We start from the raw sequence: 25,074 nt of genomic DNA on the forward strand, positions 1-25,074 counted from the left end.
CGAGGTCAACGAAAAACTCTCGAACCTCAAATTTTTGGTCCCTGCATCCACAGGTTTGATCTCATCCTCTTCCACTTTTCTCCCTTCCGATAATTTGATCTTTAGAGGTTGATCCTCCCCAAACTTGATCCCCGCATCCGGACCTTTGTTTCGGAGCAACCTCTTCATCTTCTCGCGAAGATCTTTGCTCTCTGTCTCCTTCGTGTGGAGATCGGACTTTAATCTTTAAAAAAATGAAATAATTTAAAAATTATTTTTCCATAGTTCTAATATATATAGTAGGGGGGAGACGGGACACCTTTGGCAAATAAAATCCCAATATCCTGATCGTGTTTTAAACAATTAACAGTGGTCTATGGAAGTCGTGAGGATACAGTTTAATAATCATTTGAATGTTCTTTGTTTACTACCAAATGGGATGAAAAAATGGAATGAAATGTGTCCCATCCTTCCCCACCCAACCATATATTCAAAACTACGATAATCATAACTAAACACTTGAATAAATATAACAAGAAAAAATTAAAATACCTTTGGATGACTTGACTCTTCTTCTCTGCCTCTTCTAAAGTCTTCCGGAGCTCAGATTTAAGAGTAGTTTCCGTTTTTTCCGATTGTTTTAAATTGCGACGAAGCTGGGCAATTTCGTCTTTCAAATCTTCAATGTCGTCCTGGGGTAAGATGGTTCATGTTTTTATTTTATTTTCCCGTCCCATTTAGTAGTAAACGAAAAAGAATAATTTTTTATTGAAAAAATATGAATATATATATTTCATGTACTTAAATTGCCTTATTTTGACCTGTTTTGATTGGTTGGTTTAAATTTTGTTGAATTTTGATTGGTTGGTTTAAATTTTGTTGAATTTTGATTGGTTGGTTTAAATTTTGGTGGATTTTGATTGGTTGGTTTAAATTTTGGTGGATTTTGATTGGTCGATTTAAATTTTGGTGATTTTTGATTGGTTGGTTTAAATTTTTGGCGAATTTTTGTTGAAATTGCAGCTATTTTGTGATTTTCGCTTTTTTGTTAACTTTTATACACCTATTTATGAAAACTAATTTGAAAAAAAAAATAACAACTTCTTAACAAAAGTATTAATAGATAAAAATTCACGTTTATTTACTTAATAAATATTTTAATGGATAAAAAAATATGCTTTTGTTATGATATTAATTAGGTCCCAATCATTTACTTTATTTGCTATAGCGCCACAATGCGGTATTTGGTGAGTCACATGTTACGTTACTGAATGACATTGACGAAGGTTTTGTTTTTAATTCATTACATATTACACCGTAACGTTGATACTACATTTTAAGATCTGTTTTGTTCGCTAGCTTTGTTTTCTTATTTAATAAACAACCAAAGGTCACAATATGATTTACCTTATAATGAGCTGTTCTCTTTTCCACGAGAATTGTAACATTATGAGTGTCAGCTTCTCCGGCGGTTGCCGCTCGTACGTTTTCTTGAGCCTGCTGCACCAGATCAACACGTAGCTCTTTTAACGCATGGCTTAATTGCTGAAAACGAGATTTTTAAGCTAAATTTTGTGTTTTTCTTTGTTGAAGTGAAATAATATGTGGCTTTTGTATAGATAAACCAGATAAAAACCCTGCTAGGAATTAATGTAACTTATTTATCCTCGCGTGGCCGGAAAACGACAGTCGTTATAACACAGGTGTTCTGTTTCATACACCTTGTGCCAGCTTACGAGTTACCACGCATGTAACTTATTTATCCTTGCCTGGTAGAAAACGACAGTCATTATAACACAGGTGTTTTGTTTCATACATCACTTTCGAGTTAGTATGCTACTTTGTGGTCAGCGTTTTTAAATCAAAATCCCTTAAAGAAGTTGTTTTATATAAAAACGTGATATTGTAAACATTAACAATACCTGTTGTTGTTTTTCTTTTTCAGCAAGTTCTTCCTTTAAACGCTGAACAAGGTTTTTCATGGATGCGGCAGGGGCACGGGTGTTCGCATCCTTCTGTCTCTTCAATTCTTCTTTTGTGACTGATAATTCCTGTATAAAAACAATAAATTACAAAAAAATGTTTAATATTTGTAAAAAAGTAATGCTTTTTTACATTTATTTAAAAAAAAAGATTTTTAAAGACAAAAATGGTTGTTTTGTGAAAAAGCTATTTCTTTTGTATTTTTTTGTGAAAACAAATAATTGAATAACAAAAAGAGAAACTGTTTTTTTTTGTTAAATCTTACCGTTGTTGTTGCCTCAACTTGTTTATGTTTCTTTGCGAGTTTCATACGTAATGCGTTTAACATGACGTCATGTGTCTCTTGCATTCTGTAGCAAAAAAATTGTATGTGTAATTTATAAAAAAATAAAAACAAAAATTATGAATAAAAACTATAAAAGTTTCAATAAAATGGGAAAAAAGGTAAAAACAAAAGGTATAGAAAAAAAAACTACAAAAAACGTAAAAATAAAAAAAAGCGATAAAAAACTGCAAAAAAAAGAAAAAAACTACAAAAAAGATAAATAAAACTATGAAACAAAAGATAAAAAAAATTACTTCATTTTTTCTGCCTCATGTTGTTTCTTGGTGTCTAACAGCGCTCTCTTGTGGCGAGAAATATCCGCGTTTGACGATCGAACTCTTTCCATAAGAGCCGACATTGCAGCATCTTGCTCGCGAACCATGTCTTCCAACTCGTTAAGATGACGAAGATCGGATGCGGAGGGAGCAGACGATCCTGGAGGTTGGGAGGCGCTCTTGGAGGATAAAGAAGAAATTTTACCCGTTGCAAAAAAAAACGAAAAAAAAAAATTTTCTCAGAAACAAATTTTAAAATGAAAATTATTTTGTTTTAAATGTGCACAGTTTGAAAATGTTTGTTTTTTTAAACCCTGGAGGAATATTTTTCTAATAAAAAATAAGTTAAAATAAAATAAAAAACTACTATAAATACTTACAGTAGCTGCCTGTTTAAACTTGTTGAATGCGTCATCAGTTTTCACGTGAATCTTATTTTGCATGAGCAGCATATCACGCTCATGAGCTGCTGACATCATTTCGTGATCTCTGCGCGATTCTTCAAGCAATTCTTTATACCTAAAAAATCAAAAAAAAATTGAAAAAGTGTTTTACAATGGTAGCAGCATCAAGTTTTGAACCCATAACTTCTGGTCTAGAGGCTAAAAAAAAAATTTTTGAAAAAAATTAAAAAAAAAAATTTTGAAAAAACTGTTTTTTGACACAGACGCTTACAATGGTAGCAGCATCAAGCTTTGAACCCATAACCTCTGGTCTAGAAGTTAAAAAAAATTAAAAAAATTATAAAAAAATTAAAAAAATTTTTTTTTTTAAAAATTAAAAAAACATTTAAAAAGAATGTTTTTTGACACGTACGCTTACAATGGTAGCATCATCAAGCTTTGAACCCATAACCTCTGGTCTAGAAGTTAAAAAAAAATTTAAAAAATTTAAAAAAATTTTTTTTTTTTTAATTTAAAAAGAATGTTTTTTGACACGTACACTTGCAATGGTAGCAGCGCCAAGCTTTGAACCCAAAACCTCTGGTCTAGAGGCAGGCAACTCTAACTACTGTGCCATAGCGCATACATACCTTTCTATACTTTGTTCTTTAGCAGATAATCTTTTCTTTAAAGTTTCAATCGTGTTTAATGCCACGTTGAGTTGTTGTTTTGATTCGTTATCCGTCTGTTGAAATATATTTATCAACAAAATATTTCAACAAAAATCAACAAAACTTTTCAACAAATTTACTAAATATTGCAGAAAACGTATAGATATACTTATAATTTAATATGTTGAATTTAGATTAATAGATTCAACAACAAAAACACCAAAAATTAAGAAAAAAAACAACAGACTCAACAAAAAATTAACAAATTCAATAAAAAGTTACCAAATCAACACAAATCAACAAATTCAACAAAAAACAACTAATAAATCAACAAATTCACCAAAATCAACAAAAAGTCAACAAAATCAATAAATTCAACATATCTCACTGTATGAGGTTCCGGCAGAACAACAGTAGTCGGCATGTGAAGTCGCAACTCGTTGATAATTCGATCACGTGACGTTATATCGCCCTCAAGTGCGTGTCGAGCGTCTTTTAAACGATCCGATTCAAATTCAAGATTCTACAAAAAAAAAAAAAATAAATAAATAAAAACAGAAATAAATAAAAAAATAGGATCTGGTGCTACGAAAATATAACGGACAAAAACTTCAACAAATTTAGTTCTGTATGAGATATATATTTCACGACGAATACCAAAAACACTTGATTAGGTTCTACACTGTTAATCGAGTTGTGCAAAAAAAGTGCAAAATTGAGTTCGTAATACCTTAACTTGCGCTTGTAGATTTGTCATTGTTTTTCTTTGTTCTTTTATTGTTTCCAAAGCTTTTTTCAATTGATCTTCAACAGAAAGTGACGTTTGAGGCAAAATTTCGCTAAAATCGTCCAATCTGTAAGAATAATTAAAGGGTAAAATTTTAGTTTGGTAATGAATTAATGATAGCTATAAAATCTTAGATTTTTTGTTGAATAATTTGTTATTTTGCCACAAATGGGGGTTTTGTTGAAATTTTCATGAAATGAACATTTTGGTTATAAAATAATTAAAAAAACAAAGTTTTTAGTTCTGGCAAAATACAGTGTCTTCCTGAAAAGTCACCACACATGTATTTTTGTGGGTAATCATTTTTGGAAAGTAATAAAAAATTACATAAAAAAAACAGTGAAAAAAACGAAAAATAATAACGTAAAATGTCTAAAGCTACATTTTTTGGAAATTTCTGACACTTTGGACAATCAGAATGACTAATGGGTAGGAGCAAAATCCTATTTAGTTAAAAAATAATAAAAATACAAACTTTTTTGCTCTTTTATTAACTTCGCGTTGTTGATTTTGAAATTGGTCGAGTAATCGTTCTAACTCGCTCTCTCTGCTCTCCCACTCCACCTGGTGGTCCTCCTGTACCTATACATAGAAACATAATAATATTAGTCGCCACATTTTAAAAACATCAAAGTATGCAGACAGGCGAAAATTCCCCAAATCAGAATACATAACAAAATGTACAGTAGGGTGGGGGAAGATGGGACACCTTTAGCACATGATATCCAAACATCCTGATCGTGTTTTAAATACTTAACATTGGTGTATGGGAGTCGTAGGGATAAGGTTTCATAATTCTTAAGTTTTATATGCTTCCCACGAAATTGGACGAGAAAATAGAATAAAAAGGTGTCCCATCTTCCCCCACCCTACTATATATATTTCGTTATTTTATGTCAGTGTTTCCCAGCCTTTTTAGCTTGTGGACCTCTAAAATTTTAAAACAAATTTTGCACACCGCTGGACCTTAAAAAATCAACCCAAATGTAATTACGCCCAAAGTAGACCATGAACTCTATGTTACGTCACAGTGCTGAAAATTACGGAACTGGCCAAGTTCTAAATCAGTTTAAATTTGATATTTTATTACTTTAATCAATAGACAAGACTACAACATCTTGCATTTTGCAAATTAGATGTAAAATTGTAATATTTTTGGCGGACTGGCAGAAAAATTGATGTGGAACGGAGGTTGAGAACCGCTGGCATATATTTTGTTATATTATGCTCTGCTGTAGGACCTCACCCATAGAGAATAAAGTAAATTGCCAACTCTGGCCTAAATCTAAGGCCCTATGCGTGTCCTGTTGTAGGACCTCACCCATATAGAATAACATTACATTTCCAATGAAGAAATCACACCTTTAACATTTGAACAATGTCTTCTTCCAAGCTAGAAATAGTGTTTTCATGTTGGTTGTTTAATCTTTCCATGTAAGAAATTTGCTCATTTTGCCGCGTCACCTAATATATATAAATATATCAAAATATATTATGAATAATGAATGTAACTTGTTTATCCTTGTGTGGTGGGGTAATGTCAGTTGTTATAACATAAGAAAATACATAGATATGAAAATATATAATAAAAACGAATTATTTATCCTTGTGTGGTGGGGTAATGACAGTCGTTATAACACGGTTTTCTGTTTAATAGACCTAGTGTCTGCTTAAGAGTTACCAAGTATGTTACTATGTGGATAACCGTTTTTATGTGTGGCTGATAATTTGGACAACCCATTAGTGACCACTGGGTTGGAGAAATTGCCGTTAAGTGTCTTGCCCAAGGACACACTCAATTGCGATATAATAAGACCCTGCTTTAACGACTGCCATTGCCCTGCATTTGGAGGATATATAAGTTACATACAACAAAAAAATACATATTCCAAAAACTATTTTAGGCAAAATAAAAATTTTAATTTAATGTTTTTTTTATTTATATTTTACAATTTTTATATATATTTAATTTAATGTTTTTTTTTATGTATATTTTACATTTTTTTTTGAAAATTTATATATATTTTATCTGTTACACAAATTAACTATTCATTCACCTGTCTCTGTAATTTCATATCTTGTAATCTGAGCCCATCCATTTTTCTACACCATTCCGTCAGCTGGTCTGCTCCTCGTTTATCCTCAATTGCTCTTCTTAGGTCCTCCAGTCCTTTCTTCCGGACTTCCGCCTCCAGGAGCTGATCCTCAAGCTTCTCGCGCTCGATTCTCATCTTTCTCATTTCTTCTTCAACCAATTTTTTGTCTCCTCTCAATCTGTGAAGAAATTATTTTCAGTGAAACATTTTTAAGAGCAAAAAAAAGAGAGAAAAATTTAGCATAAAAATAAAAGGAAATATATTTTATAAAACAGGAAGGATTATAAAAGAAAAAAAAAACAAAAAAAACAATAACATCCAAAAAACAAGAATAAAATATAAAAAGGAACCCAAAAAATAAAAATTCTATATTTATATATATATAAACAAGTGAAAAAAGACAGAAAAACAAAACTATAACACTTTTAAAAAAAGTAAAAAAAAACAAAAATATAAATATGAAATACCCCACTAAATAACCAAAAATTTATGACCAAGAAATTTGCAACAAGAACAACAACAGTAATAAAAAAAGTACCGTATCATAGTTCTGGCGAATTTTTCTTGTTGTGAAATCGGCAAAGCACCACTGAACTGTTGCCGCAAACTCTGGATGGTTTTTCGTAAATTTCTGATTTTTGTGTTGCATTCTGCTCTTGTGAGGTAAACCGCATCTTCTTTTTCGTCTGGTAAAAAAAATTAAACGTAAAAATCTGGTGAAAAAAAATAAAATAATTTTGGGGTTTTTGAAAACAGACACAAAAAGCAGACACACACAGCGAAAAAAGAATATATAAATATATCTCAACAAACACACAAAAAAGACACAAACAGAAAAACAAACACAAATATAAATATAGCCTAACAAAAAACACGCAAAAAAGACATACAGAAAAAACAAATATAAACATATCTCAACAATAAACACACCAAAACAGACACATAGACAAACAAAAACAAGAATAACAACAAACACACAAAACCTACCAGTGAGTTTTTCAGCTTTAAAAAGTTTCGCTTTCAATTTAGTAACATCCTGTCTTGTATTTGATAATTTTCGTTCCAAATCTGACTCGCTCGCTTGCAATGTCAACACTTGGTGGTGTAGTTGGCCTGTTTTATAAGATTTTTATGTTATTATAGATATATTGATGGCATAAATTCGATAAAAAAAAAATAAAATTTTTGTTGAAAAACAAATTTTTAGCAGAATTGTTAATTTTAAATTAAAAAAAAAACAGGTTAAAAAGCAAGAAAATGTCAAAAAAAGGATTTAAACGGTAATTTATAAATTCAAAAGTTTTATAAAAACTGTAATAAACATGTAAAAAAACAAGCAAGAACAGGTATATATATATATATATTCTTTTGAACAGAAAATATAATTTCGAAAGACAAAAAAAAACACAGTAAATGTAAAGAAACAAGGGAAAATATAATCTGTACAATGAAAAACAAAAATTTTTAAACAAAAATCCACTTTTTCTGCAAAAAAACAACAATAACTTTTAAAAAATAAATAATTTTTTACCAATCAATGCGTTATTATCTGTTTGATGTTGAAACGTTTTTAATTGTTGACGTAACGATTTCAACTCCCTGTCTCTCGCTTGTTGTTGCGATTGAACGCTTTGTAGTTGATTCCGAGAAATTTCAGCAATGTCTTGTAGTTTGGACATCTTTAGCTGTGGAAGAGTGGATTTTTTGTTGATTTTTCTGTTGATTTTTTTGTTTTTTTTTGTTAATTTTTTATTGTTTTTTTGTTGTTGATTTTTTTGTTGTTTTTTTATGATGATTTTGTTGATGTCACCTTAGTTTTCACGAGATCTTCCTGAAGAAGAGCCATCTTCTTCCGATCAGCATCACTTACAGATCGAGGAACAACCTCTGCAAGTTCATCCCGAAGATCTCGTTCCGTCTTCTGCGCCTCCATGTTCATTTTTGTCAACTAAGCAAGAAATTAGTAAAAAAAGTGTATTTCCAAAATTTTTTGAGAAAAACGTAGTGCATTTCCAAATTTTTTATAAAAAAAGTAGTGTGTTTCCAAATTTTTTTAGAAAAACGTATTTCCGAGGTTTCATATGCCATCTGGCTAGACTTTATGGAAAAATAAAACAATTTCGTTCCAAATGGCAGATGAAACGTTGGAAATACACTTCCTTTTATACCAGATAAACCATTGAAAGATTATTTGCATTATGCCTGGTAGCAGAAATAACAGAAAAACAACAAAAATTTCAAAACCTACTTCACTGAATTTTTGATCTAGTTCAGAATTTCTGTTTTCAAGTTCATTTAGTGAAGACTTGAGTTTATTATACATTTTTGTGGCATGGTCTGCTCGCTGTCGTTCATTCAGTTCTTTCATTTCAAGCAAGGTCACCTGTTACGAATATAGGTAAAAAACTATGTTACAAACCTGTACGAATATAGGTGAAAAACTATGTTACAAAAAGACTTTATAAACAAAAAAATTATTTTTAACCAAAATATTTAATAAAATTTTTTTTTATGTTTTCTAAAAAAAAATCGTATTTTATAAGTAGTATACTTAAAAAGTATCGCAATTTTGTAAAAAATCGTATTTTTTACTTCTCAAACAGCATTTTTTAGAAATACAGATGTTTTTTTTTGTCTGAAAGTGTAATTTTTGTGTTTTTATTGTACCAAAAATGGCTCCAAAATTTATGAATTCACGGTTATTTTCGTAAAAGAAAAAACTATGTAAAAGTTGGTACCTTAAAAAGAGTGTTAAAATAATTGGATATTTTTAACTATAAAATATATATTAACAGTTTAATAGACAGAATAAAAAAGTCATAAAAGAAAAAGTTATATAGATTTAAAGTGTCTGTTTATTTTCGCAGTAAAAATCGAATTGTAATTTTATTTTTTGCGAAAAGAGTACAATTTTGCAAAATATCTGGTATATTTTGTACAATAGAAATCTTCAATATACAATAGAAATCTCCAATATACAATAGAAATTTTCAACATACAACAGAAATCTTCAATAAACAATAGAAATCTTCAATATACAACAGAAATCGTCAATAAGCTGAAACAAAAGCTGGTATTTCAGAAGATTCAGATATCAAAGCAAGATTCCATATTTTTGAAGTGTCTGAAAAAACGCCGCCAGCCTCTAGCATCTCCATGCGATATTTTGAATGTGTGGCCAACTTCTTGAATAATGCAGCCGCTGTACAAAGTTTTTGAGTTATTTTTGATTCATTACACTTTATCACTGTATGTTTTTTGTTGAGCTATAACATGGGTGTTTTCTTATACACCGGACACACATGGTGTTTTTATACACCGCATGCTTACTGTTGAGTTATAACATGGGTGTTTTATACACCAGACACACATGATGTATTCATACACCTCATGCTCACTGTCAAGTTATAACATGGGTGTCTTCTTATACACCAGACACACATGATGTCTTCATACACCGCATGCTCACTGTCAAGTTATAACATGGGTGTCTTCTTATACACCAGACACACATGATGTCTTCATACACCGCATGCTCACTGTCAAGTTATAACATGGGTGTCTTCTTATACACCAGACACACATGGTGTATTCATACACCTCATGCTCACTGTCAGGTCTTAACACAGTTGTGTATTTACACACACATACCTTTTTTGCACCTCGTTCCTTTCTCTGACCATCCTAGCTTTAGTTGCAAAGCAAGTATAGCACTTGTAATGGACGGCAGAATTGTAGCAGCAGCTTTTTTGGTGGCTGAACTCAATGTTTTATCGCTCAGTTGGAACAATATGACCTGGTAATTGGTTTAGGTGTAATTTGTATTTATTTTGAAAGGATATGGTGTATTTATACACCTCATGCTCGCTGTTGAGTTATAACATGGGTGTCTTCTTATACACCAGACACACATGGTGTATTCATACACCTCATGTTCACTGTTGAGTTATAACATGGGTGTCTTTTTATGCACCAGACACACACGGTGTATTCATACACTTCATACTCACTGTTAATTTATAACATTGGTGCCTAAAAAGAAAAAAATAGCTTAAGCTTTTATCTGTTTTTCGATGTGTATGAAACAGAACACCCGTGTTATAACGACTATCGTTTTCCAGCCATAAGTATAAAGCAAGTTACATTAATTCATGGTAATAACTCAATTTAGAGCCTTCCTTTTAGAAAAAAATTAAAGCTTATATTTTCTTAAATCTTACTTGAGTAACTTGTACAGATATAATAATAATTGTGACAATAAGATTCGCCATTTTAAAAGTTCGTGTTTTTTTGTGCCATTTTTCATAATCTGCTAAAAACTTCTTATGTAGTATTTGTAGTAACATTGAATGGTTAATTTCTTTGGCATTTTTGATCTGAAAATAACAAAAATAAATGAATTTTATTATAATGCAAAGTGTTTTTATTTAGGAAATTTTTGGAATCTTTTATCAAATTAGATTTTATTATAAATACTTTTTAAATGAAAAAAACATAATATTTTATAATAAAGTGTATTTAAAAACACAAATAACTTTAATTAGAACATTTTTTTTATAAAATTGTATTTTTACTAAGTTGATAAATAAAAAAAATTATAAAAAAATCATTATAAAATAAACAAAAATAAAAAATATTTTTACTTTGATTTATAAAAAAAATATTATTGAAGAAAAAAATTATAAAAAAATATTTTTTACTTTGACTTCTTTTTGCAGGAAGGGAGGAGGAGGTTTCTTCTTCTTCTTCTCTTCCGATCCTGGCATCACTGATCCAGCGATGGAATGACGAGGAGTCAATATAGTGGGGGGAGGATATGATGGCCGATGGGATGGGGAAGCCACAGCTGAAGATGCGGGAGAGTAGGTCCTCCCAGGAGCCAACATCAAGGATGTAGCAGCACTTGTAGCAGGAGAGGACTGGATGGAAGTTGTTCCATAACTCCCGCATGTTGCCAAGTCTAGTTTAAAAAAAAATAAAATTGTTTTTTTTTAATTGAAAAAAATTACCAAGCAAAACTTAACAATTTTAAAATTTAACAATTTTTTTTGGGGGGGGATTCCGTAACTTTCAAATTTAGTGGGTTCTAATAAAAAAATTTTAGAAAGGGTAAAATTTTTTTTATCTGTATTCTACTTTATGGTAAGATGGGATACTGTTGACATCTAAATCCTATATTTTCTGATCGTGTTTTGAACAAATAACAACTCTATTTAAGAGCCGTGAGGATACGGTTTTATAAGTCTGTAAATATTATTTGTTTACTACCAAATGGGATGAGAAAATAGAAGAAAAAGGTGTCCCATCTTCTTCCACCCTACTATATTATGCAAAACGGCGGGGCCAAAAACATTAAAAACCACAAAGTAACATACTTGGTAACTCGTAAGCTGGCACGAAGTGCATGAAACAGAACACTTGTGTTATAACTAGGGATGCACATTACAGAATAATTAGGTATTCTAGGATATCCTAGAATACTTTATTTCGAATCTAGAATTCCGAATCTAGAGTTTCGAATCTTTTTATATTTATAGGAAAAAGAAATTTTACCCACAAAAGTCAGTTTATTGACCCTTTCATAGCAGCCTTGTTGGGTCATGAGCTGTAAAATGATCAAAAATTGTACTATTGGGTAGTTTTTGCGTCATGAAACTTATAGCAGTCTATGAAAAGACGATACGAAACTCATGGATTCGAAATTCTGTAATGTGCATCCCTAGTTATAACAGCTGTCATTTTCCCGCCATGCGAAGATAAATAAGTTTCAAACGTGGTAAGCAGACACAAGCTGTATGAAACAGAACACTTGTGTTATAACGACTGTCATTTTCCTGTCATGCGAAGATAAATAAGTTTCAAACGTGGTAACTTGTAAGCAGACACAAGGTGTATGAAACAGAACACTCAAGTTATAACGACTGTCATTGCCTTGCTACGTGAGGATAAATAAGTTACATTCACTCATTCAATATCATTTTTTTGTGCCGGAAAATTAGTTTTAGTTAGAACACCTACATACCTGTAGTACTAGTATTAGCTGCCTCAGAATTTCCTAAAAAAAATTAGTTAGCACAAAAAATTTGCATTGAAAAAACAAAATTACCCGATTCAGTAGTTTTACTTTTTTCCAGCAAAGGCATTTTATCTGAAATTTTTTTTGGTCAAATTAGATTATTTTGAACAAATATGCAGAAATTAAATGACTTACCAGTTTTGTCTTTGCTCATATTCGAAATTACTTTACTACAGTTAATATACAATCAACTTAACACTGGATATGCAATCTGTTAAGCTGGTACATAAAAGCTGGCTTAGATAAACGAATGTAACTTGCTTTATCCTCGCATGCACTGGAAAACGACAGTCGTTATAACACACGTGTTCTGTTTCATACACCTTGTGCCAGCTTACAAGTTACCACGTATGTAAATTATTTATCCTCGCATGTTCTGGAAAACGACAGTCGTTATAACACACGTGTTCTGTTTCATACACCTCATGCCAGCTTACGAGTTACCATGTATGTTACTTTGTAAGCATTTTTCTGAACAGCAGAATACTGCGATCAGAAAAAAGCAAGTTACATTCATTCATAACTAAAAGGTTTCATTATTTGAGCTAGACTTTTCACTTGTTTTTGGTCGAAAATTCAGAACATAATTTTGTAGACTAAACTAACTATTTTTATAAGCTGTTTCTGGTTAAACATTCAAAAAATTCAGATTGTCTGCTCAAACTAACACACTTTTAGACTGTGTATTAAATTTAAAGTTTGAATAGCTAAAACTGAGTTCTTTTTGGACTGTTTCTGTTAAAACAATATTCAAAAACTCAGTTTTACACAATTTCTGCCAAAATTCTGAATAAACTAGTACCTATTTAATCTGTTACCATTTGTCGAAAATTCAAAATAAATTGTGAAACTTAGAACTAGCCACAGTAAATTCTGAATAAATAGGAAATAGTTTCTACAGTGCTAGTTCTGTTGTTTACAAAACAGATTGATAGGTTCTAGGAAACACATTAACTGGCACTTAGTAAACCATAATAAAGTTAGTCTAGGAAAAAGTTAAATAATATAAATTATAATGTAAATTGTTGCTGTCAGGCAAATATAAGGCTAAAAACATTGTATTGTTTGTAAAGTGTAACCGTGTTTTTATCTGAAACTTTACACCCATGTTATAACTTGAAAGTGAGCATGAGGTGTATGAATACATCATGTGTGTCTGGTGTATAAGAAGACACCCATGTTATAACTTGACAGTGAGCATGAGGTGTATAAATACAACATGTGCGTTTGGTGTATAAGAGACACCCATGTTATAACTTGACAGTGAGCATGAGGTGTATGAATACACCATGTGTGTCTGGTGTATAAGAAGACATCCATGTTATAACTTGACAGTGAGCATGAGGTGTATAAATAAGAATACACCGTGTTATAATAATGTCTTTACATACACATTAATTAAAAGGTGTAGCGACCACGCTTTTTTCTTTTAATTAAACGTAAGCATGTTTTTAACTGTAAGCTAGTTTTAACAACTGTTGTTTTACCATTACTACCCGTCTTTCCGCCTTTGTAAACTCTCTTGTTCTCCATTATCGTGACCGAAAAGACAAAATAAATTTTCTTTTTTAACAACAAGCGTGTTTTAACAGCTGTTTTTTTTATCATCACTACCCTATATAAATATATACAATTTATGTGTATTTTATTTATTTTTTAATTTGACGCCAAAAATGTTATGTTCTAGCATCATTTATTCACTTTATTTGCATTTTGAACAACAAACACATATTTTAGCACCGGCATATTACACTTTCTACTTATCTAAGTCCAAAATTTTGTTTTAAAAATCCAACTTATTTTTAAAACATTTAAAAAATTTGAATGTACTAATTTTACATAGCAGATTTTTTGATAAAAATTTGGCCCTGAAAAATACAAAAAATTGATAACTTTTGCCTGCATTTTGTCAATTTTAAATGTTATTAAATTAATTAGGACCGCTTTGGTACTGAAAGTGTAAAAAAACTTACATAATTTTTCTATATATTATAAAATCTTGTGAATATAGAAAGACATATAATGTACGACATATAAGTGATTTTGAAATGAGCTGTTTAAATTCATGATCATAAGATTCCATGATCATGAGAAAAATTTATATGATCAGAATTTGTGATCATGAAAAAAAACTTATGTGATCAAGTTTCATGATCATGAGAAAAAAATTATATGATCAGAATTTGTGATCATGAGAAAAAACTTATGTGATCAAGTTTCATGATCATGAGAAAAAATTGATGTGATGAAATTTCATGATCATGAGAAAAAAACTCATGTGATCAGATTTTGTGATCATTTAACAAATTTGGGATTAAATTCCGTGATCACTGTTGCTATGGTGGTCGTGACCACTGCTGCTATGGTGGTCGTGATCACTGTTGCTATGGTGATCGTGATCACTGCTGCTATGGTGGTCGTGATCACTGTTGCTATGGTGATCGTGATCACTGCTGCTATGGTGGTCGTGATCACTGCTGCTATGGTGGTCGTGATCACTGTTGCTATGGTGGTCGTGATCACTGCTGCTATGGTGGTCGTGATCACTGTTGCTATGGTGGTCGTGATCACTGTTGCTATGGTGGTCGTGATCACTGTTGCTATGGTGATCGTGATCACTGCTGCTATGGGAATCAGAGCTATCACTACTGGAGTCAGATTCTAAAATTCTCACGAGCATAGCTTGATATTCCTTTTGTATTTCGGACTTGAATGAAACTTTTAGATCTGTAATATGAATTGAATTTAGTTTTTTATATTAAAAACATATTATTAACTTATTTGTCTGCGATTACGGTAGCAAAGATTTAGAAATATTTTAAACGAAAAAGACAGGATATAGCGACAAAACAACAGTTGTTAAAACACGCTTACAGTTAAAAACAGGTTAAGTTTATTTGGAGGAAAAAGCGTGGTAGCTACACCTTTTAATTAATGTATGTGTAAAGTTAGAGTTATAACATGGGTATCTTCTTACACACCAGACACACATGATGTATTCATACACCACATGCTCGCTGTCAATTTATAACATGGGTGTCTTATACACCAGACACACATGGTGCATTCATACACCCCATGCTCACTGTCAAGTTATAACATGGGTGTCTTCTTATACACCAGACACGCATGGTGCATTCATACACCTCATGCTCACTGTCAAGTTATAATATGGGTGTCTTCTTATACACCAGACACGCATGGTGTATTCATACACCTCATGCTCACTGTCAAGTTATAACATGGGTATGTTCTTATACACCAGACACGCATGGTGTATTCGTACACCTCATGCTCACTGTCAAGTTATAATATGGGTGTCTTCTTATACACCAGACACACATGGTGTATTCATACACCTCATGCTCACTGTCAAGTTATAATATGGGTGTCTTCTTATACACCAGACACACATGGTGTATTCATACACCTCATGCTCACTGTCAAGTTATAATATGGGTGTCTTCTTATACACCAGACACACATGGTGTATTCATACACCTCATGCTTACTGTAGACTTACAGCAAATTATATTCAAAAAACCTATAACATAAAAATTATTTTTTTAAAATTACCTGTTTTCAATTTTTTTATGACTGAAACAAAAAAGTGTTGTGAGACATCAAAAAACACTTTTAATATGATAGTAGTAACAGCAACAACTGTTACAAATATTCTTAATTTGATGCCAGTAAGTAGTGCACACTGTAGAATAATCACCTAAAAGAATTTTAATAATTTAGCTCAAGAAATTTACGGTGGCAAATGCCACCGACTGCTACTGTTTACATGGGTCATACGCCACCGTAACGCCACAGACTTTATAATACCTTTTTAATAGTTTAACTAGAAAGTTTAAAATACTCTAAAATATACATAACTATTTCAGAACAGTAAATTTAGGTGGTAAATAAAAAGTGGAAAAAATAAATTACAGAAAATAATGAAATAACAGAGTTTTTACAGTTTATAAACAAATTTATGTTTTACAAGAAAATTACATTAATACATAAAAATATTTAAGTCACTAACCTGTGCTAGCTGTAGTAGTATCAGACACAAATGCAGAAGCAGAAATGTAGTTTTAAGTGTAATTAAAACTTTTCTTTCCCCATATTTTAACTGAGCTGATTTTACGGCTGCATTTACTCGTTTCATGTTAAATTCAACAAAATCAACAAAAAAGGTAAACTAAAGCTGTAACGTTGCACAATTTTTGTTCGTTTTTCCGTTGTTTTTAAACAATTTTTTAGAAGTTTTTAAAATGTATGCTAATTCTTATACCTTAAGAAATCAACTATTTTATTGTTAATTTTTATAAATTCAACAAAAAATCAACCGATTTCGATTTAGTTTGTTGATTTTCCGCCAAAAATATGTTTGGCAATAACTTAATAACAGTTGTGCATAAAATATTCGCAAATTTATACAGAAAATGTAGAAAAATCATCTGTTTTTTGCCAGTTTTGACCAATAACTTAAAATGTTACAACAATTCAGTTTTTAGCGCCAAAATATGTTTTGTGACAATTTATTTTCATTTCTTAACATAATACTACCTGCCAAAACTAAAATCTCAATTCTAAAACCTTAAAATAGCGAAATCAGCCTAGTTTTGATGCCAAAACAAGCATAAATTTAATGTAAATTCTCTACGTAATAATAAACTAAACTTTCAATAGGTAAACTCTAAAAATGAAAATCTCAATTGGTCAATTGTAACGTCTTATATAGTAGGGTGGGGTAAGATGGGACACCTTTTCACTCTTTTCTCGTCCCATTTGGTAGTAAACAAAGAACATTTTAAGAATTACAAAACCGTATCCTCACGACTCCCATAGACCGTTGTTAATTGTTTAAATCACGATCAAGATATTTGAATATTATGTGCTAAAGGTGTCCCATCTCCCCCCCCACAGTACTGTACCTAAATTTGCCTAATTTTAAGCAAATTTAAACAAAAACTGCATTAAACTATAATCTGACTAGTCTTCTGTAGCTAACTCCACAAATGTCTATATATAGCCTATTGTTTATAACAGGCTATCCGTTCCCATACATTGTACTGATTAATGGTACAGGAAACAATTAAAATTCTAATGCCTATACTTGCCTACTGCATATGCACATACAGTTTTCACAAAGTTACCGATTATAAAGACTCAATTTTTCAGAGAAAATTTTTTAAGATTTTTTGCGCATGCATTTTTGCGTAATTGATTACTGTTTAATGAAAATAGAAAATTGTTTTTTTTTAAACATTTTTTTGGACAAATGTTTTGAAATAATTTTATAATTTTAGCTTAACATCATTTTGAAACAAAAAACTGTCGCATACTTTTTAAACCAGTAATTTTAATGTTTTATAACATTTTAAAACAACATTTTTTGTATTATACTTCTTAAATCAATAATTTATGGTTTAGTTTTTCATTTAAAAATGTATAAATGACCATTTAAAATTTTATATTTCAAAAAAATTGTCCAAAATAAAATAGTCACATACCTTTTGTATGGCCGAAGTCATATCCACATTAGCAGAATTAAATCCTTTCGTAACTTCCCCCATTTTTCTTTGTGCTTCCTCTAGCGTGTGTCTCTTCTCTTTCTCAATGGAAAGGTCCTGTTTCAAAGATGCAACTGCTTCTACGGCAATCTTTAGCTCCTCCTGGAGGAAAAATTAAAGGAAAATTAACTGTAATACATTCCGCGAATCTGACCCTGATCTGGTGCTTATAGAGTTGAACGATTCCTATGTAAAGAAATACAGGTCTACCAACGTATAGTAGGTTGGGGGAGATGGGACACCTTTATCACATAATATTTAACTATCCTGATCCTGTTTTAAACAATTAACAAGGATCTATGGAAGTCGTAAAGTTATGGTTTTATAATTCTGTGTTCTATGTTTACTACTAATTGTGACCAGTAATAAGAATGAAAAGGTGCCCCATCTTCCCCCACCCTACTATATAGAATATATATTTCCCCTAAATGGCATCGTCAGTCTCTCATTCGAATAAAAAAATTAAATCAAACTATTTTGACACAGTGTGTGTTTTATTTAAAAAAAATGGGGACCATTTAAAATAATGTTTAAAACCCTGTTTTAGAGTTTTATTCACATGTACAGCGGTACCTTATGCTCGCTGTCGAGAGTAAAACTAATTCATATACTTAATTTTTGCGCCCTAAATTATAGATTACCTAAACCATTACATATTAGGGTAAGATGGGACATGTTTTCAATCTCATTTCTCGTCCCATTTGGTAGTAAACAAAGAATATTTACAGAACTATGAAAACGTAGCCCCACAATTTTAAAAGTGCTTGTTAATTGTTAAAAACACATTGTTAAAAAACAATCAAGAAATACAGGTTTTATTTTATAATAACAGTATGCCATCTTACCCCACAGTACCATAAACAATTCTAACCTGTAAGCCCGTGTGTTTAATGTTGTCAATCACAAATTGGTTTTCCTTTTGTAAGAGGTCTCTGTATTTCGACGTCATCTCGTCAAATCTTTTGTTTGCTGCTAATAGTTCCGATTCGGGGGAAGTACCCTCCAAAGCGCGTTGTAAAGATGCTGTATGTATTTTAAATTGATAAATGAAAATGAATGCATAGAAGAATGAATTGTCGCAATATAGACAAATGGGCATATGTGTCCTTGGGCAAGACAATTAATGGTAATTGCTTCAACCCAGTGGTCACTAATGGGTTTTCCAAATTATCAATTGCACATAAAAAAAATTCGAAATATAATCACTCACGAAGTTATATACTTAAACTCAAAAGCAGGCATGAGGTGTATGAAACAGAACACCGGTGTTATAACAACTGTTTTTCTCTTCCACGCAAGGATAAATAAGTTATATTAATAGTTAATAAATTAAACTCCTACCTATTTTAAACGCGGACATTTCTTTATGTCGCTCCAAATAACCAATTCTTTCAGATACAGCTTTTTCAATAAGAAAAGATTCATTTCGTAAATTATTTCTTTCTTTTATTAAAAGTTCTTCTGTAGCTTCAAGTGCTGTAAAAATAAAAAAAGATGATTTTTTTGCTTTTTTATAAATATTACAATTAAACTTTTTTTTTAAATTTGCACAGTAAAAAAACGGTTAATTTTCCATTAAAGAATGCGTATCAACATTAAAAACAATTTTTTTATAAAAACCTTTATTTTTTCGAATTAGGGTTTTTTCGTTTGCTCGTAGCAGAGAAACTTTTCTAGAAGTTTCTGCGAGTTTCTTTTTCATTTCTTCTGGATCAGAATTCAACGCATCGAGAAGTCTCTTTTAAAAGCATGTTTTTTTAAAATTAATAACTTTATTTGTCTCTTCGATTACGGTAGCAAAGATTTAGAAATATTTTAAATGAAAAGACAGGATTTAGCGACAAAACAAAAGTTGTTAAAACACGCTTACAGTTAAAAACATATTTTCGTTTATTTGGAAGAAAATAAGCGTGGTCGCTACACCTAGCAGAAAAATTACAAGGCATGCCATGTGGCTTGGGATTTATGCCAGAGTTGATACATACGAAATTTTCGGACTTTAAAATCGAAACAATGAGTGTAAGCTATTATGGTTTCTGCTTTTAAATTGTGTTTTTAGATGTATGTTTTTAACTGGTTTTGTGTAAAAATAAACACATTTAACTTTATATAATAGATAAATACACTTAAAAACATTTACCATCATATAATATATAAATATACTTAAAAACATTCAACATTATATAATAATTAAATACACTTAAAACACAAAAGGTTTATACAATAAAAAAATACACTCAAAAAAACACATTAAACATTATACAATAAACAAATATACTTAAAAAACACAAAAGCAACCAACCTGATATTCCTCCAATTTCACTCCTTCTCTCTCCTCTTTTTCTTTCCTCATTCTCCTCTCCTCCTCCATTTTGCTCCTCTCACTCTCACTCTTTTTTTCAGCATCACTGAATTCTGTTTAAGATTTTTTTTAATAAAATCTTATAAACCTAAAAAATATTTTTAAAAATTTAGAAAAAAAATGTTCCATTACCAAGCAAATTGCATATTTTTCCTTTTTTTAATAATATATAGAAAGTTGGGGTAAGATGGGACATGTTTTATTTCTTTTCTTATCCCATTTGGTGGTAAACAAAGAATATTTATAAAGCTATATAACGTTAGCTCTGCAGGGCTAAAAAGCGTTGTTAATTGTTCGTAACCAATCTTCTAAAATTTATGAAAACTTGAAGCTAAAGCTGCCCCAAAAGCTTTGTTAAAGTAAAAGACCACAGTTTTTTCGAGCTGCACTACTTAGTCAAGCTCTCAGAGTATTTCTGACGCGTTTGATATTCCAACTTGTCAAGTAAAGGTTTAATAATACAAATTAAATTTGATTTAAAATGGTAGATTACTTTAAAAAAGTGCAAAAAAATGACTTCTAAACATATATAATATAAATCACTGTTGAGCATGAAATCGACGCCGTGGCATAGTGGTTAGCGCGCCTGCCTGTAACCCAGAGGTAATGGGTTCAAGGCTCGACGTTGCTACCATTGTGGGCGTATGTGTCCTTGGGCAAGACACTTAACTACAATTGCTCCAACCCAGTGGTCATTAATGGGTTGTCCGAATTATCAGCAATACATAAAAAAAATCCAAAAAAATAATCACTTACTAAGTAACATACATGGTAACTCGTAAGCTGGCACGAGGTGCTAAACCCGTGTGATAACGACTGTCGTTTTCCGGCCACGCAAGGATAAAGTAAGTTACGTTCATTCACATAGCACAGAAAAAATCCAGGGTATTACCTTTATACAAAAGATATGTTTGATGCCGTAACGCGTTCAATTTTCTCTTTGAGTTTTCCAGCCCTTGTTTTAAATCAGTGACCATTAAATCCTTCTTGGCAACTTCTTCCAAGGTCTGTAGGTGTATTAAACTTTGTCAGTGTTGCACATACATAATAAGCATTGATGAGGGTTTTACTGTAGTAAAAAATTTGGCAACACTTCATGAAAAATGGTGCAAAAAAGTTTAATATATTATTCTGCATTAAATGCTCGCTGTCGAGTTATAACATGAGTGTATTCTTATACACCAGACACTAGGGATGTGCTGAAGTTGAAAAAGCTCGGGTTCGCCGAGCGCCGAGCTTTAACGAAAAGCTCGGCACGAGCCCGAGCCCGAGCACCTATGACGTCATCAAGGAGAAAGGCGTACGAGAATGCGTTCCTATTCAGCCGAAAAGCGCCGCTAATCAAAATAATACAGAACACGTGGTTTGCGGTTAAAGACGCGGCTCGCTTTTCATAATTCCTACTGTTGCAAAATGTAAAATTCATACAAAAAATATTTAATTAAAAAAATATTTATAACTGTTACAGCCAGTGGCACAACTAGCAAGTTTCTACGCATGTTCATCTTGGATAAAGTAACGATTATTTACGTCAGAATAAACCTTTACGATCGTTACATCACAAACGAGATTGTTGGAAAACAATCGTGTTTATTCGCTTCCATACGATCTGTAGTTTGTGTATAATTTTTGTTTCTGATGATTAGTTTAATGCAGGTAAATCGCGATTATGTGAATTTTAATTGGTGGAAATATAAGAGCGAGGAGCGACGGCGACGCTATCAGTAAATTGGAACCAACATAAATTGTAATATGATATTACAAAGTATCGTCCCGGCCGAGCTTGGACAGAAGCCAAAAAACATCGTTTGATGGCGCCGCACGAGAACCAGAGTTTCATTACGTCATTTTTCACGAGAATAAATTCACAACGATTGCTTCGTTTGTTACGTGTGGAATGTATGCTACCGCATGCGTCTTCCTTTATTTCATACGCCGGCGCAGAGTGTAAAAATGTGACGCTGATACACGATGTTTTGATCTCGTGGTTGGTTGGGCTGCCCAACTTGGGCAGTGGGCACATTCCTCCCGATTGTTATATTATAAAACTTCATATTTAATAGTTACGTTGCGATAGGACACGTGACGTAACAATTGAATGAAAAATTGTTTTAATTCCAAGCGAAGGAATGTTATATTGAATGCAACGCGTGTGTGTGCGTCTTAGCACTTTCTGGCTGCGTGCGTGTCTGCGGTAAAGGTGGCTTAGGGGTTGCAAAACCCTGTGGTTGCAAAACCGTGGTTGCAGCAATTTATATTATTTCATTATAAAAAAGTTTAAGAGTTTTTGGCTTTTTATTTAAAATGTGATACGAAAACATTGGGCGCTCGTGTAATTCGACACCTGCTGTAACTCGATACGGGCAAATTCGCTGACGTTGCGATTCGTTACTTGCGAGAGAGCAAATTCACAACGAACGAAAAATAATTAAAGAGAAAGCTACGTTGACTAGTCTCGTTATCTTTTAGTAGCTTCACTTTTTTCATTTTTAATATTTTTCGCTCTCGCGTGCAACATTATAGCAAAAGGCTCGGCGCTCGGCCCAGTTTTCAGCCGAGCGCCGAGCGTCAAAAAAGGAGACGCTCGGGCACGAGCTTTTGAGTTCGGGCTCGGCTCGGCACATCCCTACCAGACACACATGGTGTATTCATACACCTCATGCTCACTGTCAAGTTATAACATGAGTGTCTTCTTATACACCAAACACACATGGTGTATTTATACACCTCATGCTCACTGTCAAGTTATAACATGGGTGTCTCATATACACCAGACAACTGTTGTTTTATCGCTAAATCTTTTAATTTAAAATATTCGCTGCCGTAATTGAAGAGACAAATAAAGTTATTATTATATTACTAATAATACAGTAGGGTGGGGGAAGATGGAACACCTTTTCACTCTATTTTCTTGAGTAAAAAAGTATAACATCACGACGCCCATAGACCGTTTTTATTTATTTAAAACACGATCAGGATATTACGTGCTAAAGGTGATCCATCCCCCCCCACTATATAAATATATACCTGTATTAGCTGTTCATTCAGTGCTGTTATTATATCATTAGAATCACCATCAAGCTTCCCAGATGTTGGAAAACTTTTTGCTGAAACTTGTCTCGCAACACTGGGTTGTCTGGAAACACTGGATTGCGCAATAGCGTCAACTTCGGATTGAAGGTAGCCAACCTAGAAATGTAAAAATTTGAATTTTATTTCTAGTTTTATTGTAGGCGTATGTGACCTTGGGCAAGAAATTTAATGGAAATTGCTTTAAACCAGTGGTTACTAATGGGTTGTCATAAAAAAATATTCACCAACAAAGTAACTTTTTTCTGTTTTTAGAACATTTTTTGGGGAGTTTTTATAGCATTTTTTGTACCTGTTTAAGAAGCCTTTTTTTTATTTTTTTTTATTTTTTTATTTGTGGCTGATAATTTGGATAGCCCATTAGTGACCACTGGGTTGGAGAAATTACCGTTAAGTGTCTTGCCCCAAAACAAATTCTCCCACAATAGTAGCAACGACGAGCCTTGAACCCATTACCTCTGGGTTTGAAGCTAACTAACTGTGCTACCTGTTTAAGAAGTTCTGTTCTCTCGTTCGATATCGAAGCATGTTCTGCCCTCAAGTGGAGAAGCTCGTTACGTAGCTCATCGTTTCTTCCGATCATCTGATCCAACTCTGCCCTCGTGTGGGAGGACGAGTCGCTTGTGTCTTCGTGTTTTGTGTCCATAAGCTGGATGGTGGGTAAGTTAGATGTGTGGATAAAAGAGAGAAAGGGAAAAGGAGAGATTCAGAGAAAAGGGGGAAAAGGAGAGATTTAGAGAAAAAAGGGAAAAGAAAAAAGGAGAGATATTGTTAGAAATGAATAAAGGAAAATAGAGAGGAAAATGAGAGATTTAGTTTGAAAAGGGAAAAAAGAGGAAAGAGTAAGTTAGAAATGGAAAAAGAGAGTGGAAAAGATGGTATAGTAAGAAAAAGGAAGAGATTTGCCTAAAATACGTAAGAAAGAAAAAATAAGGTACTAGAGGATAATGGAAAAAACAGAGTTGCTTGAAAAGCGGGAACAAATTCAACAAATGGGAAAAGAAAAAACGGACAAAAATGTACTAAATATATTTTATAATCTTGAGAAAATTATTATATGCAACACACTTACTCTTAACAATTTATCCAGTGAAGGTATTTTCACATTTTGAGTTTGCGTTTCTTGAGATTTCTTAATAGCTTCTAATATTTCTTTCATAGCTACTCGTAGTTGGCTGTTTTCTGTCACAATTGCACGACATTCCTAGTAAAAAAAAAGATTTTTTATAAATTGTTTAAAGCAGAGGGAAATATTTTTAATTTTGTGTTTTATTTTTACCCCTTTAGCACATAATATCCAAATATCCAGATCGTTTTTTAAATTAACAGCGGTCTATGGGAGTCGTGAGGATACAGTTTTATAATTCTTTTAATGTTGTTTGTTTACTACTAAATGGGACTAGACAAGAGAATGAAAAGGTGTCCCATCTTCCCCCACCCTACTGTATATATAAAAGAAAAATATAAATATTTGCTGAAA

The 25,074-nt window shown here is 32.0% G+C and overlaps 3 protein-coding genes across 4 annotated transcripts in view; all 3 read right to left on the reverse strand.

Annotated features, from left to right (window-relative positions):
• LOC149734701 (centrosomal protein of 290 kDa-like) overlaps positions 1–25,074 on the reverse strand; it is a 40,124-nt gene that overhangs the window by 8,530 nt on the left and 6,520 nt on the right. For both annotated transcript variants that reach the window (XM_089880093.1, XM_089880092.1), the window contains exons 13-39: positions 24,667–24,798; positions 24,082–24,243; positions 23,532–23,693; positions 21,397–21,511; positions 20,445–20,557; positions 19,763–19,880; positions 19,484–19,618; positions 19,014–19,165; positions 18,083–18,244; positions 8,748–8,882; positions 8,310–8,447; positions 8,031–8,184; positions 7,487–7,612; positions 7,038–7,185; positions 6,461–6,677; positions 5,766–5,867; positions 4,879–4,985; positions 4,347–4,470; positions 4,005–4,139; positions 3,596–3,690; positions 2,943–3,081; positions 2,542–2,741; positions 2,228–2,312; positions 1,902–2,030; positions 1,387–1,524; positions 532–671; positions 26–223 (exon numbers count right to left, since the gene is read on the reverse strand). In XM_089880093.1, the coding sequence (XP_089736219.1) occupies positions 26–223; positions 532–671; positions 1,387–1,524; positions 1,902–2,030; positions 2,228–2,312; positions 2,542–2,741; positions 2,943–3,081; positions 3,596–3,690; positions 4,005–4,139; positions 4,347–4,470; positions 4,879–4,985; positions 5,766–5,867; positions 6,461–6,677; positions 7,038–7,185; positions 7,487–7,612; positions 8,031–8,184; positions 8,310–8,447; positions 8,748–8,882; positions 18,083–18,244; positions 19,014–19,165; positions 19,484–19,618; positions 19,763–19,880; positions 20,445–20,557; positions 21,397–21,511; positions 23,532–23,693; positions 24,082–24,243; positions 24,667–24,798 (3,761 nt within the window). The remainder of the gene's footprint in view (positions 1–25; positions 224–531; positions 672–1,386; positions 1,525–1,901; positions 2,031–2,227; positions 2,313–2,541; positions 2,742–2,942; positions 3,082–3,595; positions 3,691–4,004; positions 4,140–4,346; positions 4,471–4,878; positions 4,986–5,765; positions 5,868–6,460; positions 6,678–7,037; positions 7,186–7,486; positions 7,613–8,030; positions 8,185–8,309; positions 8,448–8,747; positions 8,883–18,082; positions 18,245–19,013; positions 19,166–19,483; positions 19,619–19,762; positions 19,881–20,444; positions 20,558–21,396; positions 21,512–23,531; positions 23,694–24,081; positions 24,244–24,666; positions 24,799–25,074) is intronic.
• Positions 8,920–13,724, reverse strand: LOC149734702 (uncharacterized). The gene is made up of 7 exons (XM_089880124.1): positions 12,711–13,724; positions 12,606–12,647; positions 12,522–12,554; positions 11,200–11,459; positions 10,720–10,875; positions 10,151–10,295; positions 8,920–9,701 (listed from the first exon to the last, which is right to left on the reverse strand). The coding sequence occupies exons 1-7, from the start codon at positions 12,727–12,729 to the stop codon at positions 9,550–9,552; spliced, it is 807 nt and encodes a 268-aa protein (XP_089736250.1). The 5' UTR covers positions 12,730–13,724; the 3' UTR covers positions 8,920–9,549.
• Positions 14,250–18,012, reverse strand: LOC149734703 (uncharacterized). The gene is made up of 3 exons (XM_089880126.1): positions 16,609–18,012; positions 16,152–16,296; positions 14,250–15,302 (listed from the first exon to the last, which is right to left on the reverse strand). The coding sequence occupies exons 1-3, from the start codon at positions 16,732–16,734 to the stop codon at positions 14,890–14,892; spliced, it is 684 nt and encodes a 227-aa protein (XP_089736252.1). The 5' UTR covers positions 16,735–18,012; the 3' UTR covers positions 14,250–14,889.

This window comes from Ciona robusta, chromosome 6 (assembly GCF_009617815.1).
Source record: "Ciona robusta chromosome 6, ASM961781v2".
In the NCBI taxonomy this organism is placed as follows: Eukaryota; Metazoa; Chordata; class Ascidiacea; order Phlebobranchia; family Cionidae; genus Ciona; species Ciona robusta.